The sequence below is a fragment of the Ochotona curzoniae genome, unplaced genomic scaffold, assembly GCF_017591425.1.
Source record: "Ochotona curzoniae isolate NIBS_2020 unplaced genomic scaffold, NIBS_Ocur_1.0 contig_1221, whole genome shotgun sequence".
In the NCBI taxonomy this organism is placed as follows: Eukaryota; Metazoa; Chordata; class Mammalia; order Lagomorpha; family Ochotonidae; genus Ochotona; species Ochotona curzoniae.
In genome coordinates this window covers 7,004-25,678 of record NW_024464993.1, presented here as the reverse complement: position 1 = coordinate 25,678, position 18,675 = coordinate 7,004, and the positions used below count along the sequence as shown (strand labels likewise).

At 47.2% G+C, this 18,675-nt stretch overlaps 1 protein-coding gene and 1 long non-coding RNA gene across 2 annotated transcripts; one reads left to right on the top strand and one right to left on the bottom strand.

Moving 5' to 3' along the window:
• Window positions 1-5,816: 5,816 nt before the first annotated feature.
• LOC121167053 (HLA class I histocompatibility antigen, B alpha chain-like) lies at window positions 5,817-11,657 on the bottom strand. The gene is made up of 8 exons (XM_040996429.1): window positions 11,585-11,657; window positions 11,032-11,301; window positions 10,546-10,821; window positions 9,681-9,956; window positions 9,472-9,591; window positions 9,080-9,116; window positions 6,374-6,426; window positions 5,817-5,839 (listed from the first exon to the last, which is right to left on the bottom strand). Exons 1-8 carry the CDS (start codon window positions 11,655-11,657, stop codon window positions 5,817-5,819), a joined length of 1,128 nt encoding a protein of 375 aa, XP_040852363.1.
• Window positions 11,658-16,546: 4,889 nt separating this feature from the next.
• LOC121167621 lies at window positions 16,547-17,066 on the top strand. Its single transcript, XR_005885607.1, has 2 exons — window positions 16,547-16,801; window positions 16,835-17,066. It is a non-coding gene; the product is annotated as an uncharacterized LOC121167621 (long non-coding RNA).
• Window positions 17,067-18,675: the final 1,609 nt, after the last annotated feature.

Genomic DNA, 18,675 nt, shown 5'->3' with positions numbered 1-18,675 from the left:
TTCTCTTCTGGCCTGCAGTTTCCTGTGAGAGGTCTCCTGTGAGTTTAATTGGCAATTAGTTGATTTTTTTCACGTGCACATTTAAGGATCTTTTCCTTATGTTCGATTGAAGAGAGCTTGATTATCATGTGTCATCATAAAGATCACTTTTGGGAAACCCTGTTGGGAGTTCTGTGCCCCTCCTGAATGTTGTTTCCCAATTCTTTCTCTAGATTAGGGAAATTGTCCCTTTTTATTTCATTGAATACATCTTTAAACCCAGCTTTTCTTTTTGCACCTTCTGGGACTCCCATAACTTATATATTTGGCTTTTTCATAATGTGTTTCAATTCTTGAATACTTTTTTTAGCCTGACCCAGCTCTGTCTCCAGCTTTTGGTTTGTTTGTTTCCCCCTGATGACAGGAAATACATTCTAATTTTGAGATTCTTTCTTCTGCCTCCTTCATTCTATTTTGGAGACTCTCCACTGTACTTTAAATTTGCTCCACTGTATTCTCCAATTTTGGTATATCAGCTTTCATTTGATTCATTTCCTTTGTGACATATTTCTTAAATTCCTTGAATGCTTGCTTTATGTTTTTGATAAGAAGTTTTACAACAAGTACTTTGAATTCTGTATCCCCCATTTTCTCGATGTCTTCCTCAGTGAACTCTGAGATTGGCAAAGGATTTTGCTCCTTTGCAGGGAAGTTTTCAGTAATATTCATTGTGCGTTTGTCTCTTCTTTTGCTCTTGGTCATTGTACTTCTAGTTAGCAGATTTTTCTCCTTGTGTTGGGTTTCTAAGCTGTGTCACCCACAGGTCTACAGTTCAATTTTACTTATTGCAGTTGGTGCACAGCTCTTTGCTTGTAGTCACTTGTGCCACTCCTTCCAGTGAATTCCAGGTCTGGGTTCTTATGTTAGATTTCCACCATGGTCTCCATAGCACCAGCTCTTGGCTCACCACTCTCTACCTCCTGTGATACCGTGCTGAGGCTGCACCATTGTCTGTGCGGCCTTTCTCCAGCTTCCCATGAGTAGGTCACAGGATTAGGGAGACACCAGGAGTCCTATATAGCTAAGTTGCTGGTGGTGATAATCTTCCTGGAATCTATTGGCCATTAGGTTTGAGGGCTACATGGACCTATTTTGACCTATATGATGCCAAAGTCAGAATTAGTTTGCACGTGGGACTAGAGCAATGCACTGAACTCAGTGAGTTCTCACTGAGCTCAGTGTACCCGCAGCTCACTGTTGTCCCTGCATTCTTTCCCACACCATACAAAATGGTGCTTGATGTGCCACTACTAGAGGTGTTGGTCTGTTGGCCATTAGGTCTGAAGGCTACCCGCACGTATCTTGGGTGGAACCTGTAGGATGTCATGTTTTTGCAGTTCACAGAGCTAGAAATGAGTTCACTCTAAGCTCAGTGTACATTCAGTCCTTTCTCTAGCCTTTGCCTCCTTAAACAGAATGGTGACATATTTGGCTCTAGGGGGTGGACTAGGCTGTGAAATTCACCCTGCTCCCGCACTGCCTGTCTGGAACCTGCCATTCCGTGTCTGTTCCTGCTCAAATCAAACAGACCAGCAGGATGAGCAGTTCTTTGTCTGGGTTCACCTCCTGAGTTCCTGGTGAATGTCCCTTCCCACTTCACTGCTGGCGGAGTTCTGACTGTTGCTGCAATTCAGATCGCCGCTCACTGGATATTGCTGGGGTACTGGTCACTGCAACCCCACACCATTGTGTCTGCTGCTTTCCTTTGTCTGTCAGTCTCCAGGTATCCCCCTGATGTTGTTCTGTCTTCTCCTATTTCCTGGAATGTGCCCTCTCTGCTTCACACTGGGTAATACTTCTCCATCCATTTAAATGTGTCCTTACTCTATTCCTGTGTGTTGATTCTCACAGACGTTGTTATTTCTAAAAGTAGTGGTCTGTGTAGCTAAAGCAGTGGTTTTAACAAGTTCAATGTTGTGATTTTTCTCCCATGATCTTTTATTGGGTGTTAGATCTGTTATAGTATGAAAGGATTCAGTGATGATGGAATTCCTCACAGAGGGTTGGTGGGCCTGGAAGGCCTGGGTCAGGAATACGGGGTGTGCCATCCACATTGGCCTCTCCAGTGGTACTCGTGTTGCCATTCATGTATGGGTTCCTTGTATGAAAGGCACTGGCTGAAAAGCATGTAGTCTTCAGCATCATGTTCATGCTGGCGATGTTTGTCCTCTTTACGTTGATGTACTTGGTCACAGCCTTTTATGAAATGCTCCACTGATGCCTCAGTGTCCAGCTCGGCAGCTCTGTGAGTTTGACATCCATAAGTTTCTTCTCCTTCAGTGGCATGACTGATGCCATCTTGGAGTCCTGGTGTTCCCTCAGTGTCATTTCTTTGAAGTATTGTATGTTAAAATTTTATTATGAAAACCAGGGATACATATTATATACATATACATACAAATATATTACACACACGTGCGTGCGCGCGCACACACACACACACACACACACACACACACACACACACACACGGAGAGAAGAAAGAGACCTTCTATCTCCTGGTTACTGCTCCTCATGCCTTCAGCAGCTGGACCATGGCTAGGCCAAAGTCAGGAGCCATGAACTTGATTCAGGTCTTCCTGTGGGAGACACAGACACTAGGCACCACAGACACCACCCCCAGGGTATTGTGGGCTAAGGAGCGAATTAGCGCTCATTAAGCTGAGCAGAAACAGGAACTGGGCTTGTGGTTACAGCAGAAGCACATTATAAAACATAATCAATTACACCTATAACACATCATTCCATTAATTCTCTTATTATCATTTAACAACTTAATTATCCCTTCACCATTCTACACATTATAAATAATTCCATTAATATATACATATTCAATAAACATTCCAACAAAAAATAACACAAAAAAAAAATAAAACTTTTTGTTACAAAAATCCCACCTATCCACTTTCCTATCTCCACATTTAACAACCATAATTATTTCGACCATCATACAAATACAAATACTAAACCCAAATAACTACAACTACCCCACATATTTTATTCCCCCATAACCGCAGTCTTACAGCCATCCAGCCAATTCAAAGCATTATCCCCAAATCACATAATAACAACTCGTTGTTTTCCATTTATCATACACCCCCAAATATTGCATCCTCGCGTGTGTGCAATCAGGACCTAATTTCAGAATTCTAATACCTTCCCAACTTTTTCTTCAATTATAAATCCATATACAAATTAACTTTTGTTTCCAACCTTATTCTAATTTTATTTTAGCTCTCCTCGACACACTTCATATGGTCAATTTCCTAAATTGTTAGTACACATAATTCCTTTCATGGTCTCTAATTTCACTACCTATTATATTCATAAATTCTTATTCTGAAAAGTTCACTAATTAGATCTATTCTAGAGTATGAATAGAGCAGTTATTTCTAGAGAGTCTTTCTTACCTCTACTTCAGGAGACCAGACAACAGAAAAACCTTCCCCAACCCCCCCTCCTAGGATCATACCACAACAAGGCTAAACAACAAATTGAAGCGCGCTCGGGCGGCCGGCGGCCACTAAAGGCCTAATCCCAGAATACATTCTGCGTCTCTCATGCGGGCAAAGCACACAGTACTTGTGCCATCTTCTGCTACTTTCTCAGGCCACTAACAGGGAGCTGGATTAGATGTAGAGTAGTAGAGTAGTCAGTTTCTTATGACCCTTTGTGCTTCTCTGGAATTAGCAGTGAAGTCTCCTTTTATCTTTTTTTTTTAAGATTTATTTTTATTATTTTTTCATTGGAAAGGCGGATATACAGAGAGGAGAGCCAGAGAGGAAGATCTTCCGTCCGATGATTCACTCCCCAAGTGAGCGCAACGGTCGATACTATGCCGATCTGAAGCCAGGAGCCTCTTCCGGGTCTCCCACGCGGGTGCAGGGTCCCAAAGCCTTGGGCCATCCTTGACTGCTTTCACGGGCCACAGGCAGGGAGCTGGATGGGAAGCGGGGCTGCCGGGATTAGAACCGGCGCCCATATGGAATCCCATATGGTTAAGGTGAGGACCTTAACCACTTGCGCCACCGCACTGGGCCCCCTTTTATCATTTTTTAAAATTGATTGCATTTCGTTTTGATACACAGTTTTATAGGTTCTGGAATTCCCCTAACCCCTCCCCGTGCCCTCCCCCCATGGTGGATTCCTCCACCTTGTTGCAATATTATAGCTCGAATCCAGTCAAGATTTTTTCATTGCAAGCATATACCAAGCATAGAGTCCAGCATCTTATTGTCCAGATACATCCAATGGTTTCTTGGGGAGACCATCTCCGGTCTGAAGGCTGAGCTGGCAGAATATCATCCTGACCACTTAAAAGCCCCAACATAACATCAACAACAATTTACAGCATTATGGAGTTAATTAACATGGTATTGAGTAACTAATATGTTTAAAAATGCAGGTTCTTAACCATATCCTGTGACTACTTCATTGATATTTCAATTTTAATTTGTATACAACTGGCTTCTATACACCTTAAAATGGCTATAGGGTACTATTCAGCTGTCATGTGTCCTTTTATCATTTTTAAAAACAAATTCATTTCTTTTTATTGGAAAATCAAATTGTACAGAAAAAAGGAGAATCAGAGAGAAATATCTTCCACTGGTTGGTTCACTCCCAAAGTGGCCACGTTGGCCATTGCTGAGCTGATGTGGAGCCAGGAGCCAGGAGCTTCCTCTTAGTCTCCTGCAACTGTCCTCCTCTGTTACTGCAGGATGCAATCAGGGAGCTGGATGTGAAGTGGAACAGCTAGAACATGAACCATATCCCCTGTGGCATCCCTGTGTGTGCAAGGTGAGGATTTAGCCACTGAGACACCATGCTGTGTCCCGACAGATGTGCAAAACCACACCTCAGACCTGCAACAGGCTGTCAGCCCCTCTGCCCCCCAGGTTGTCCGCAACATCTGCCTTCTTTCAGGCCCATGTCACATAGACAGTCACATAGACAGGTGCAGGGTATATTAGCAACTCCTGGATTTTTCGTGAGCTCCAAGGAGTGAGAATCTGTGTGGGGCACTGTGTGAGGCAGCAGGATCCAGGTAGGTTCCGTGTGCTCAGCTGTGCCCTCTTCCTGAACCTTCCTCCAGGGCTGCCACACCAGGAGAGAGGACACTGTATGTCTCCAATGTCCTGTGCCATCACTGACCACCTGTGCCCTTTATTTCTATCCTGATGGAAAACCATGAATGTAGGCTTGGGCACTCAGCACACGGTAGAGACACAGCTTGGGATGCCCAGTCCCATCTCAGTGCTCTGCTGGAGTCCTGGCTCCACTTCCGGCCCAGCGTCCACCCAGTGCACACCATGGGAGGCAGCAGATGAGGCATGAGGACATCTGCACTGAGTTCTGGGCTCTGGGCTTGCGCTTGCCCCAATCCCAGCTCTGTGGGTGTTTGGGGAGTGAGCCAGGAGATGGGGGAGCACTTTTCTTTCACAAAGATGAAAGAAATCTTCAAATAAATAAACATAAATTTCTGACTCCTCCCCCTATCTTGTAGTGCTCTTTGTTCACAGGCCCAGGGGTTCCCAGTGTGGATGACAGCAGTGTTGATCGTGGGGCTCTCAGAGAACACAGGCACCTTTGACCTTGGCTGTGCCCTGTCCAGTTGTGAACACTGGGAGCTGAAACATCACAAGCTGAGACTGAAGTGATTGCCCCTCCCCCCCGACATCCCAGCTAAATAGGAAGGTGTCCAGTGAGGGTGGGGCCTCCCTGGGAAACATAAAGCTGACTTTGATTTGGAACTCCCTGCCCCACTGAGCACCTTGCTAGTCCTGCCCAGCACAGCAGCCTGGGGACAGTCAGAGTTCAGGAGAAAGTTGTGGCTCAGAACTGGGTGCATGTGTTTCCCACCTTGTGAGCCTGGAAGATCCTAAGTGAAACTGGGTCATCTCCACCCAGATCTCTGCCAGAGTGTCCCCTTACCGTGTGGGGCCCAGAGCCCAGGTATGCTCAAGGGACCATCCTTCAGGGGATGCTGAGGACCAGCTGGGAGTCCTCTCTCACCGACTGTTGCCAGAGTGTGCCATGTGGGTGGTGCTTCAGCACCAACCTGAGCCACACGCAGATCTCCTGGCCACTCCAGGCTATCCAGCCTTCTAGTGAACATGGAATCCACTCTGCACATCTGAGGTCCCAGATTCTCATAGTGAACTCACCCTACAGCTAGCTGGGCTGTGGCTTCGGTTCCAAACTTAGTACTGCAGGTCAATGTCTTGGTCCTGTGCATACTCTCAGCATAGCTACTTACTTCCTGGGTGCCCCATCTCTGCTCCTGACTGCAATTTTAGTCCATGTGGAGCCACCTCCCCAGTGTGTCTCCCACACAGACATTTCCCTTTAGTCCCTGTCATGGTCACTACCAGCCCTGCGGTGTCACTCAATTCTCAGCAACACCATGGCTACCGTTGCTAGTGCACTGAATGCTTGGGTGGCCCCTCCTGGGATCCACCCTCGCTGGTCACACTCTCTCACAGTAATGCCATCCCTGCAACTGGCACAGCCTGAAGCCCTGGCTGTCCTCCTTGCCTCCTCCTTCTCTTTCCCTGGATGCAGTCCACAGGAAGTGCTGTGCATCCATCTGCAGAAGGATCTAGGACCTCTTCTCTCCCACTCTGCCCATGCCCACACCCACACAGTGACTGGCATCCCTGCCTGGACACAGCAGGAGCCCCGAGAGCTTTTTCTCCAGCCTCACAGTCTCTCAACCCCATCCTCACGCAGCAGCCAGGGTGGTCCCTGGATAGGAGAAGGTGCACACATGTCCCTCCTCATTCCGAGCTGTCTCGTGGCTCCCACCTCACTCAGCGCCAGGGCTGAGCCTTCCAGGGTGTTGTCTCCTGCTGGATGGTGGTGCCTGACCCAGCATTCCTGATGGCTCCCTGCTCTGTGTGCAGACTCACTCCTGCCCAGGGCATTTGCACTGGCCGTCCCCTGCCTGCGCAGCACCTGCCCAGACACTTTTGCTTGTGACTTATTGTGTCCTTCCAACCTTCCTCAGGATCACCTCCAGAGGGCAGTGCATGCTGACCGTGGTGGTGAGATAGTCAGCTGACCCAGCTCTCACACCCACTCTGGACCAACTTGCCCGGTACTGAGTCTGGCCCATGGCCATTAGTGAGCTTGTTGCACCTGCCCTTCCAGACCCTGTGGTTCATTAGTGGAGTTGAGACAGAGGCCGCCTGTGGCTGCTGCAGAACGGCATCCTATTCTCTGGTGTCCAGGTGGCCTGTGCTCTCTCACAAGTGTCCTCTGCCCTCCTGTTTCCCTCCCTGCCACACTGCCTCCTGCACACACAGAGCTGAAGGCCACCAGAGCTCACACACAGGAAAAGCAGATGCAAGCAGCCAACGACACTAAGGAACAGAATAGACACAGGAAGATGGGAGCCCAGAGCTGAACCCAAGTGTGAATTTTGACTATCTTGGCCCCATGCAGCCTCCACTTCCTCAGGTCTGTGAGACAAGGCAAGGCTAACTATGGCTGAGTCCTGTGATGACAGGTGTTGGTGGGTACGTCCTACTAGAGAGACCAGGATATTGTGGCAGCTGAGCTGGGTCAGCAGTGACCACGACAAGGACTGTTGGTCTTGGGACCAACTGGGCACAACCCTGTTCTCACCCAGGGCCTCCCAGCCTTTCCTGTCCCACCTGCAGTGGACTCAAAAAGGAAACACATGGATTCTGGAAGGTTCTTGGTGCTTCTGGTTTTTTTCTTGCCCAATTTTTGGAATTTCCTTTTAATTTTCTCATGAAACACTCATTATTGGAATTAGAAAAAAAAAGTGATTTTCTGTTCAGATCTGCACAGGAAAGATGAAGCTGCAGCAGGTGCACCTGACTTGAGAGAGAGATGGAGATGCCCACGCTAGGCTGGGAGGGCCAGGCTCCCACCTCACACTGTGCCCACAGGAACACACTCAGCTGCCTGTGCAGGAAGGGAGGGCAGGGCTTTCTTCTTGTTCTTTTTTAAAAAATATTTATTTATTTTTATTGGAAAGGTGGATATACAGAGAGGAGGAGAGACAGAGAGGAAGATCTGTCTGATGATTCACTCCCCAAGTGATCGCAACGGCAGGTGCTGTGCCAATCAGAAGCCAGGAGCAAGGTGCTCTTCTGGGTCTCCCACAGGGGTGCAAGGTCCCAAGGTTTTGGGCTGTGCTCAACTGCTTTCCCATACTACAAACAGGGAGTTGGATGGGAAGCGGGGCTGCTGGGACTAGAAATGGCGCCCATATAGAATCCCGGTGCATGCAAGGCGAGGGCTTTAGCCACTACATTATAGTGCTGGACCCGAGGGCAGGGCTTTTAAAGGATACCAAGATGGGGACTTAAGCAAGGTTCTATCTCTCAGTTCCAAACAAGGCAATTGTCTCACTCTACAGAAACAAGGTGAGAAATTGCACTACACATGGGGACAGGAACAGCTCTGCACACATGAAAATGTGCAAATACGGGCCCAGCACAGTGGCTTAGCAGCTAAAGTTCTTGTCTTGAAAGCGCCAGAATCCCATATGGACACTGTTATAATATTGGTGTCCCACTTCCCATCCAGTTCCCTGCTTTTCCTGGGAAAGCAGTCGAGGACGGCCCAAAGCCTTGGAACCCTGCACCTAGTAGGAGACCTGGAAGACTCCTGGCTTCATATTGGTACAGCTATGGCCTTTGAGGTCACTTGGAGAGTGAATCATTGGATGGAAGATATTTCTCTCTGTTTCTCCTCCTCTCTATATATGTCTGACTAAGCAATAAAAATAAATAAATAAATCTTAAAAAAAATGTGCAAATGCAAGGAATCCCCCAGCCCCTCTGTGTCCCCTCAGATCTGCCTCTCTAACCCTCCAGTTCCTCCAGGTCTCACCTTTAAAGCCCTGGGCACTGTGCCCATCTGGGAGAATCAATCAGGACTTGGTGAGAGCCCTGGAGGTGTGGCTGAGGGAGGAGCTACAGGGTGGGCAGGGCAGCTTCTCCATGGACATCTGACTATGGCAAGTGCTTTGGGGATTCCCCCAACTCCAAACACACCCCAGTGCTTACTTGCAGCCTTGATGTAGCTCCCCCCATTCCCACCTGTGACAGAAAATAGCTGGTGATAGACAGGGAGAAGGCAGGAGCTAAGGACTGCTTCATCTCAGAGATGTTTCTAGAATTGTGGCTACAGACCCAGGAGAGGATCAGAAGGTGCTTGAGGAGTTCCTCAGCTGGGACTTTCTCCTGACCCGGTGCTGCTGGAACTCAGGTCCCTGTGATCAGAGTCATCCTCATGGAGTGTGCATCCTCACCTTCACTTGTGCATTACACCAGTGTGAGCATTTGGGGCTCAGCTAGGGGAGCTGGTGTGTTCATGGTGCTTCCAGGGTTTAGGGAAGGCAGACCTTCTCCCCAGGGGACAGGAGACTCAGACCCAGCCCTCACCCTGCCCTACCTGAGCTCTTCCTCCTAATCATCATCATCACAGCAGTGACCACAGCTCCAATGAGCACAGCTGCCAGGAGGACCAGGCCAGCGATGACTCCCCACATGGGCCCAGTGGGCCGAGGAGGCTCTGAGAAGGGAAAGGAGAAGGAGGAGCTCTGACACCTTGGTTTTGGACCTAGCCCTGCTGAAGGCTCTGCCCCTCACTTCCCTCCTTACCCCATCTCACAGTAAGGGGCTCAGACAGCCCCTCATGCTCCATGTGGCACGTGTATCTCTGCTCCTCTCCAGAAGGCACCAGCACAGCTGCCCACTTCTGGAAGGTTCCATCCCCTGTAGGCCTCGTCTCCACCAGCTCCATGTCCTGGGTCAGGTCCTCCCAGTCGCGCTGCCAGGTGAGTGTGATGTCCTTGGGGTAGAAGCCCAGGGCCCAGCACCTCAGGGTGGCCTTCTGGTCAGAGACTGGGTGGTGAGTCACATGTGCTGTGGGTGGGTCTGGGGGGAGATTTGGACAATTCAGGCCTTTCATGTTTTTCATGTGACACCAAAGCTGCACTCGGTGTCCATCATGAGAATGGACAGGAGGACTTGGGTGGAGCAGTGCAAGCCCAGACCTGGCCTGGATAAAGACAATGGGATCATCTGTTGTCTGCAAAGATGTAGACAAAGAATCAGGTATGGTTCAGGCTGGGAGGACCCGGGTCTCTTATTGGGTGAAAGGGATTTGGTGTTGTCCTGAGTGGAGGCTGAGAGACTGAGAAACCCTGGGGTGAATCCTCCCAGTGCATTGGCTTGAGGTTGGGGACAGGCCTGGGAGGGGTCACAGCTCACAGGACCCAGCAGGAGTCCAGGCCACCAAGAGGATTCTTTTTAGAATTCTATGCCTGCACAGTTCATATCCCTCTTCCACACTGAGGAAAGTGTGGGTATCTGGCTCTGGATCCAAAGTCCAGGAGGACATCCCCGCTGTGGTCATGAGGAGAGGTGGACACAGACTTGTGTCCAACTTTCCTCCCATCCTGCGCAGCTTCAGCCCCAGCCCTTGGGGAGTTGGGCAAGGGCAGCCCCTACAAGCCTTGCACACCTGAACGCTGAAGGATCTCCTGCCCTAACTCCAGGAATCTGTGCAGCGACTTCATGCACTCCTCCTCCAGATAAGATCTGTATCTTTCAGCTTCACCTGTCACTTCCCACTTGCGCTGGGTAATCTGAGCTGCTGTATCAGCTGCAGTCCAGGTGCGCAGGTCCTCATTCAGGGCGATGTAGTCAGCGCCATCATAGGCCCACTGCCAGTACCCGAGGAGGAGGCGCCCATCTGCCCCGACTTCGCAGCCGTACATCTTCTGGAGTGTGTGAGAACCTGTCACCAGTCCAAGGTTAGCCCTGGTCACGCAGCTGCGCCCCCGCCCTCACCGATCCGCGGGGATTTTGCAGAAACTGAAAACAAAACCTGAGTGTCTTGCAGGCTTCTCCCAGCGGAGGATCTCCGCGGGGCGCGCAGATTAGGGGACCTCGGCCCTGGGGACCTGGGACGACCTGGGCGCACGTGGGAAGGGGTCGGGTCACTCACCGTCCTCGCTTTGGTTGTAGTAGCTGCGCAGGTTGTTCAGGTACACATGGTTCAAGTGTGTTTGCTCTTTTCCGTGCCATGTGTGCCTGTCCACGTACTCCTGTTCCACCTTCTGCATCCATGACGCCTGCAGTTCTGCCTTCGGGTTCTCAGCGTCGCTGTCGAAGCGCCCCAACTGCGTGTCGTCCACGTAGCCCACGGCCGTGACATGGGGCTCCCCGAGTTCGGGCCGGGACACTCCGGTGATGAAATACATCAGGGAATGGGAACCTGGAGGGAGAGAACGGCTTAGACCCGGAGCTAGACCCGGACTGATCCCCGCTTGGAGTCATACCTGGGATTTACGTTTGTGGAGGCTACAGGGAAGGAAGGGTCCTTGGAATTGCTAAGCAGTAAAGGCGCTGAGGGGAAGGTTCTGAGTGAGGGGAGGGCGGGACGGACTGAAGTGGGGGCATCTGCTCCGGGGGTGGCACAAAGGCCTCTCCCCGGGGTCCTGTGTCCCTCCCCGCGCTCCCCTGGCTCCTGCCCCGCACCCCTCCCGACCCGCACTCACGCTGCTCGGTATGGGTCAGGGCCAGGGCCCCCGCAAGCAGCAGGAGGAGGGTTTGGGGCGTCATGGACCCCATCCTGAAGGTCTGGGGAAGACTCTGATCTCCCCACTGAGGGCTCCAACTTTAAAATCGGTATGGGAGTGACTGCGCTGATTGGCTCTTTCGGAAACCGCTTGTCCAATGGGAGTGCTGGCAGTGTTGTGTCCCAAATGTCTTGGCAAAAGGACCTGACTCCCAATCAGGAAACTGGCATTGAACTCCACAAGGCTGGGCTTTCCCAGCCCAGATCTGCCCTGGGACTGCGTCACTGAGAGCCACCCTGGGAATCTGAGCCTTTTATCCCAGGTTTGCACTAGCACCTGGCACAGAGGCTCCTTCTGCACCATCTTCCTGAGACCGACTCAGTGACTAAGTAAGTCAGTGATTCTCAGATGTTTTGGTTTCAGGATGTTTATGCTCTGCAGAATTAGTGATGACCCCAAACAGAAACAGAAGTTGGGTTATATGTACCAATAGTTCAAATTCAGAAGTGGAAACCATTTTAAATATAATTGACTCATTTAAAATATCCCATGACTTTTAAATGAATACTGTTTTTACAAGAAATAACAATTTTCAAAGTAAACAGGATAGTGAGGAAAATGAGTCTTTACATTTTGTTCCTCTGCACCTTTAGTTTAGTTAGAATACTGAATTTTCGCTTGTATTCTACAGTTAGCCTGATTTTTTTTAATTGTAGTATGTGGGAAAAAAAGCCTAGCATGAGCAAATATGTAGGGAGACTATCTTAATAATGTATCCAAACAGTTGTGAATATTCACCCTTGATCATACACTAAAATTACACAAGTGCCAGCTCTTAAAGGTTATTTGCAATGTATAAGCTGAAGCTCTATTGCTGCATATTTTGTTTTCTGGTGTGTTAAAACTCATAGGTTCATCCTGCACACTGAATGGATTTTGTGCTAATGCATGATTTTTTTTAAAGCTTTTTGTAATGCATTGTATGACCACTTGTATGTATAATTTGGAAATAATTTTAAATCTCACCTTCAGTAATATCACAGATTCTAAGAGAAAAGATTGTAAGTACTGGGAAGCTGTCTAATTTATGATGGTGGATTCAAGGTTTCACAATTCCTGTTTTCCTTTTTAGAGTTTAGGTGTCATCTAGGGTAATCAAAGAAGCAAACTCTTTCTATCTTTAGAGACATGACTGGGGAGTGGTAGCCAGTAATAATACTCCATGGCAGGGGTCCACGGTTACTGCCCTGGCTCTGCTGTATTACTGGATCAGCTGTGAGACATGGGATAGGGTTGAGAGTTGGTGTGTTGCTCCCTGCCTCCTCAATATGTACTGGAATATGTCAACCTGAGCCCTCCATTCCCTTTTGAGCATTGCATTTGATCTGACCAATGGCCTTTGGTGTTGACAAGCAGCCAGTGGTTTCATGTTCTGCAGGCTCTTGAGGCATCAGGATGTCTGCTTTGAGGAACCAGAATCAGTGGATGTATGTCCCAGCCTCTGCCCACAGTACCATTTTATAACTTTTTTTTTTTTAGGGTTAATGGATGGTAATTTTGTCCTGTTATTTTAGCAATGGGTTGTTCATTGATTTAGTCTTCTGTTGTTATTTTACTTGGATGTTCTTCCCATTTGCCCTTTTTTGGTGAGTACTATTTCTCTTCTCTGTCAAGAGAACATCTATAAGCATACTTTGAAAGGTAGGTTTGGAAGACATATTCTTTGATCTTTTCTTTACTGCGGGAGAATTTTATTTCATTTTCAAAGACAAAGGAAAGCTTTGCTGGGCACGTTATCCTGAGCCGACAATTTTTGCTGTTAGAATCTGGAATATGTTGTTCATTCTCTTCTGGCCTGTAGTTTCCATCTAGAGGTCTCCTGTGAATTTAACTGGCATTCCTTTTTATGTCAATTGATTTTTTTTTTCATGTGCACATTTAAGGATCTTTTCCTTATGTTCGATTGAAGAGAACTGGACTATCATGTATCGTGAAGATCTCTTTGGGTCAACCCTGTTGGGAGATCTGTGACCCTCCTGGATATTGTTTCCCAATTCTTTCTCTAGATTAGGGAAATTTTCCCTTTTTAATTCATTGACTATACCTTTAATCCCAGTTTCTCTTTCTGATTCTTCTGGTGTTCCCATAACTCTTATATTTGACCTTTTCATTGTGTCTTTCAATTCTTGAATACTTTTTTTTATTTGATCCAGCTCTGCTTCCAGGTTTTTGTTTGTTTTCCGCTGATGACAGGAAATATGTGCCAATTCTGAGATTCTTTCTTCTGCTTGTTTCATTCTATTTTGAAGACTCTCCACTGTACTTTAAATTTGCTCCACTGTATTCTCCAATTTTGATATATCAGCTTTCTTTTGATTCATTTCCTTTGTGACATATTTCTTAATTCCTTGAACTGCTGCTTTGTGTGATTCTTGTTGTTGATAAGCACTTTATAAAAAGCATTTTGAATTCTGTGTCCCCCATTTTCTCGATGTCTTCCTCAGTGAACTCTGAGGTTGGCATAGGGTTTTGCTCCTTTGCAGGGGAGATTTCAGTAATATTCATTGTGTGTCTTTTCTTTTGCTCTTGGTCATTGCACTCCTGATGATCAGATTTTTCTCCTTGTGTCGGGTTTCTAAGCTGTGTCACCGACATGTCTACAGTTCAATTTTACTTATTGCAGTTGGTGCACAATTTTTGCTTGTAGTCACCTGTGCCACTCTCTCCAGTGAGTCCCAGGTCTGGGTTCTTATGTTAGATTTCCACCATGGTCTCCATAGTACCAGCTCTTGGCTCACCACTCTCTACCTCCTGTGATACCATGCTGAGGCTGCACCAATGTCTGTGCAACCTTTCTTCCACTTCCGGTTGGAACAGTTCCCAGGATTAGGGAGACACCTGGAATTCTATATAGCTAGGTTGTTGTTGGTGGTGGTCTTCCTGGAACCTATTGGCCTTTAGATCTGAGGGCCTCACGGGCCTAATTTGACCGGTAAAATGCCAAAGTCAATATTATTTTCCTGCGGAACTAGTGCACTGAGCTCCGTTAGTTTGCTCCCAGCTCAGCACATGTGTAGCTCATTGTTTTCCCTTCAGTCAAAAATTCCTTTCCACACCATACAAAATGGCACCTGATGTGCCACGACTAGAGTTCTTGACCTGCTGGCCATCAGGTCTGAGGGCCACTAGGACCTATCTTGGCTGGAACTTGTAAGATGCCATGTTGTTGCAGTTCACAGAGCCAGAAATGAGTTCACTCTTCAGCTCAGTGCATGCTCAGTCCTGTCCCATAACCTTTGTCTCTCTATACAACATGGTGCCTGATTTGGTTCTGTGGGGCAGACTGGGCTGTGAAATCCACCCTGTTCCTGCACTGCCTCCTTAGCTCCCGGTGAACGTCCCTTCCCACCTTGTTGCTGGTGTGGTTCTGGCCTCTGGTGCAATTCAGACCACTGCTCGCTGAATGCTGCTGGGGTATCAGTCACTGTAGCACCACATCATTGTGTCCGCTGCTTTGTTGTGTCTGTCAGTGTGCAGGTGCCCCTCTGCTGTTCTGTTCTCTCCTATTTCCTGGAATGTGTCCTCTCTGCTTCAGACTGGCTAATGTTTCTCTGTTTAAACATGTCCTTATCCTATTTCGCCATCTTTATTCTCTTCTCAATGAGTTTTTCTAATAGGATACTGTAAGGTCTCCATATGTCTTGTGTAGCTAACTTTGAGAACCTATTGCTTTACATAATTTAGCCTGTGCTTCAGGTTAGTGTCCATAACAAGTACTCAAGTCAGTGGACACTGCCTAAAGTAATCAGAGATTACTGATAATCTTTAGAACATATACTTGTAAAACAGGAGGGATTAAGGAAGCGGCTGGGGCTGCGGCTGGGGCTGCGGCTGCCTGTGAGCCGCTCTTGGGGCATGGGGTGGTGCTGAGGGAGCCAAGCTCAACACTGGGAGTGTGTCCAGCAAGCGCAGCGCCCCCTCCCCCAGGAGTCCGCAGCCAGAGCAGCCCTGGATCCCTAACAGCTGAGCCGGCCCTGCAAGGAGGAGGACAAAGAGCCGCTCATTGAGCTCTTCATCAAGGCTGGCAGCAATGGTGAAGGCATAGGAAACTGCCTGTTTTCTCAGAGGTTCTTCATGATTCTTTGGCTCAAAGGAGTTGTGTTTAGTGTCACAACTGTGGACCTTAAAAGGAAGTTGCAGACCTGCAAAACTTGGCTCCCAGGACCCACCCACTATGTATGACTTTCAACAGTGAAGTGAAAACGGATGTAAATAAGATTGTGGTCATGACCTAAGACTGTGGTCATGACTGCAAACACTTTGGGTAATTTGCATATCATTTGTTTTAGAAGTGTTCTTTCACTCTTTTAGAATGTGAATGCTGTAATAGGGCAGCATTCCTCCTGGCTGTGGCAGCACTGTGTCCTGCTGTCTGTAATGGACTTAGGCCAGGGAGCCCTTACCTTTCTCAGTATTCTGTGCTCCGAACCACAAGCCTGAGCACCCTGTTTTGTGAGGAAGCACAGTCCAGCTCTTGGCAGAAGTGCTGTTGTCTGCCATCCCAGTGCACTAGCTTGGTGGCAGTGTCCTGTCCACTCCCAAGCCCAGGCAGGTGTCAGAGAGGCCTGCTGAACCCAGTTTTGAGGTTTCCAGTGTGACAATATCAGAGGAGCGGTCGGGGGGCACCTGTGCCTTGTAGTGAGTGGTGGGCCCAGCGGTGCCAAGTCAGGGCCATGTCCCCCCAAGGACAGGAGTGAGCAGCACCAGGCCAGGAGGCAGTTTCTCTCTAGATGGTTCTTGTCCTCGTTTTTTTTGCCTAGTGATTACCTGTGGCTGTCCCTCTGGTCTCAGGAAGGCAGATTCTGAGATTTTCATGAAAACAGGTTTATTTTTCTCCTATAGAGATAAGGTTTTATGACTTAATCGAGGAAGTTGGATGGCGATTGGTAACAGACAAAGCCCATAAAAAGCCTAATGTTGTATCTCATGTTTCTAGAAAGGTCATGGCTTAAAATCTTCAGAGGTTTGGGATGTAGAAGTTTCCATGGCAGTTCCTATAGGGTATGGGGTTGATAGTGTGGAAATGGAGCTGAGTTTGGTTTCTCTGACTACTGGGAACCCCTCGTGTGCTCCCTGCTTGGTTACACTGCAGCAAACACACACAGTCCAAGGGGAGGGCCTCACTGTTCCCCGGGAGTGCTGAGGCAGTTTTGTGTTCAGCAGCTGGAGTGCCTGTGCTATTCCAGCTGATCCAGGGTAAGAATTCTATTTCTTGCCAACTTTAGCTTTCACGACTTGTCTTGAAACCCTTGAACAATCTGTATACAGGTAAGTGGTTCATGGCATTTTTGCTTAGGCTGAGTGGACCAACCTAGGTGGTTTTTACTTGTGTTAACTTCCGAGCCTCTACAGAGTTGTATGCAGACAGCTTTTATTTCTATGCATTAAAACTGTTCATTTATAAAATACAAAGTGAAACTGAGAGGAATACAAGTTATTTTTTCATAAACATTTTGATATGCATTTCATCAAGTTGTTAATTCACCCAATTTCTTACACTGGTTATAATTAGTACTGAATTCAAAGAGGAGAAAGCATTCAAATTACATTCTCTACAAATTAACCAGGCAGGAGCCACTCATATTTTTATTTTTACCATGAAAAGAAGTTTCCACTCCCCAAGCTGTAATACTGAACAGAACTGGAGTATTTTGTTTAGAATTTCTGGAATGTTGTTTCTTTTTTCTCTCTGACTTTGGAATATCAACACCAGTATATTGCTGGCAGCTATTGTATAAAATAAAGTATATTTTCACTATCTAAAAGGGTCCTGTTTCCCCCTTAATGAAAATAAATAACAACTTAAGGTAAACCCCGCCCCCCCCAAAAAAAACCCAGGAGGGATTAATAGAAATCTGTCACCTTTATTCTAATGGTGGTATGCTCTCTGAAAGGTACATTAAATGTTTTTAAGCTCAAGTTGGCTAGTTTAGAAATCTTTATAGGAATAATCTATCAACACAGAGTACTTGCGAAAGGATAAAATGTAATCCTCTCTTGTTAAGGAGTACCCCACTTGCAATCTGTTTCTTTCCAGTTTTGCTCATGTTGATTGACAAACTTGTCTGTTTCAAAAGCCAATATCTGCTCAGAGGAAGGAGAAGCACACGGGACACAATCATTGGCACTGACTGGTAATTCTCTAGCTTGTGACATGAATCCTTTAGATGAAATGGGGAGGGATTTCTGAATCTGGGATAGGCAATGTGTACAAGTCCAGTCAGCAGGAAGTAGTTACCCAAGATGTGATAAATTTACACTCTTTAGTTTCCCTAAGAGTGAGGGTTCAAAGTATCTGAGGGAGGAATGAGATGGGATGAGCAGGTAACTAGCAGTTAGAAGCCGTTCCTCCCCTGCCTTATATAATCCTCTGTGCCTACCAGTTAATCAAATGACCCCTTCCTTAGGGTGTAGTTCCTCTTAGCTGAGACTTAGGATATTTGTTTTATCTTATCTTTTTATTTATAAAATAACACCTTTCCTTTCCAGGCTCATAAGAAACCTGGCAATGGGAAAAGGTGCCTTCATTCTTCTCATGGACAAAAGCTCCCTGCTAATGTGCTTGGGAAGCTCCCTGCTAACGTGCTCAAGTGTTTGGGGTTTGCATCTCAATATGAGAGACCCAGAAGAAGCTCCTGAGTCCTGGCTTTAGACCTGCCCAACTTTAGCCATTTTTGCCATCTAGACAGTGAACCAGTGGATGTAAGAACTCTCTTTCTGTCTCTCTTTTGCAATTCTGCCTTTCAAATAATAACTGAAAAGAGAAAAAGCACTCTATATTTCTCAGAAATAAGTACATCTCTATGGGAAAACTTAAAAGAGTGCTTGAACAGATGTTGAAAAATAAGAAATGTAAATGTCAGTCAAGTATTGTTGTAATTACAGTGGACAAAAGTGAGAATGTGACGTCATTAATGGGAATAAAAATGTACATGTGTCAACTTTGCAAAATGAAAGTAATTGTTGAGAGTTCAAAGAGGCTTCAGACAGTTCTTAGGCAAGTCACATTA

Bases quoted from the DNA above. Each gene is read 5' to 3' on its own strand.
- LOC121167053 (XM_040996429.1), bottom strand. From the start codon at position 11,657: ATGGGGTCCATGACGCCCCAAACCCTCCTCCTGCTGCTTGCGGGGGCC. The intron at 9,592-9,680 runs GTAAGGAGGGAA...TTCCCTTCTCAG, and splicing joins GCCCCTTACTGTGAGATGGG to AGCCTCCTCGGCCCACTGGG. The intron at 5,840-6,373 runs GTGGGAGACACA...GACTGTCCCCAG, and splicing joins GACTAAAGGGAAATGTCTGT to GCTGCTGTGCTGGGCAGGAC.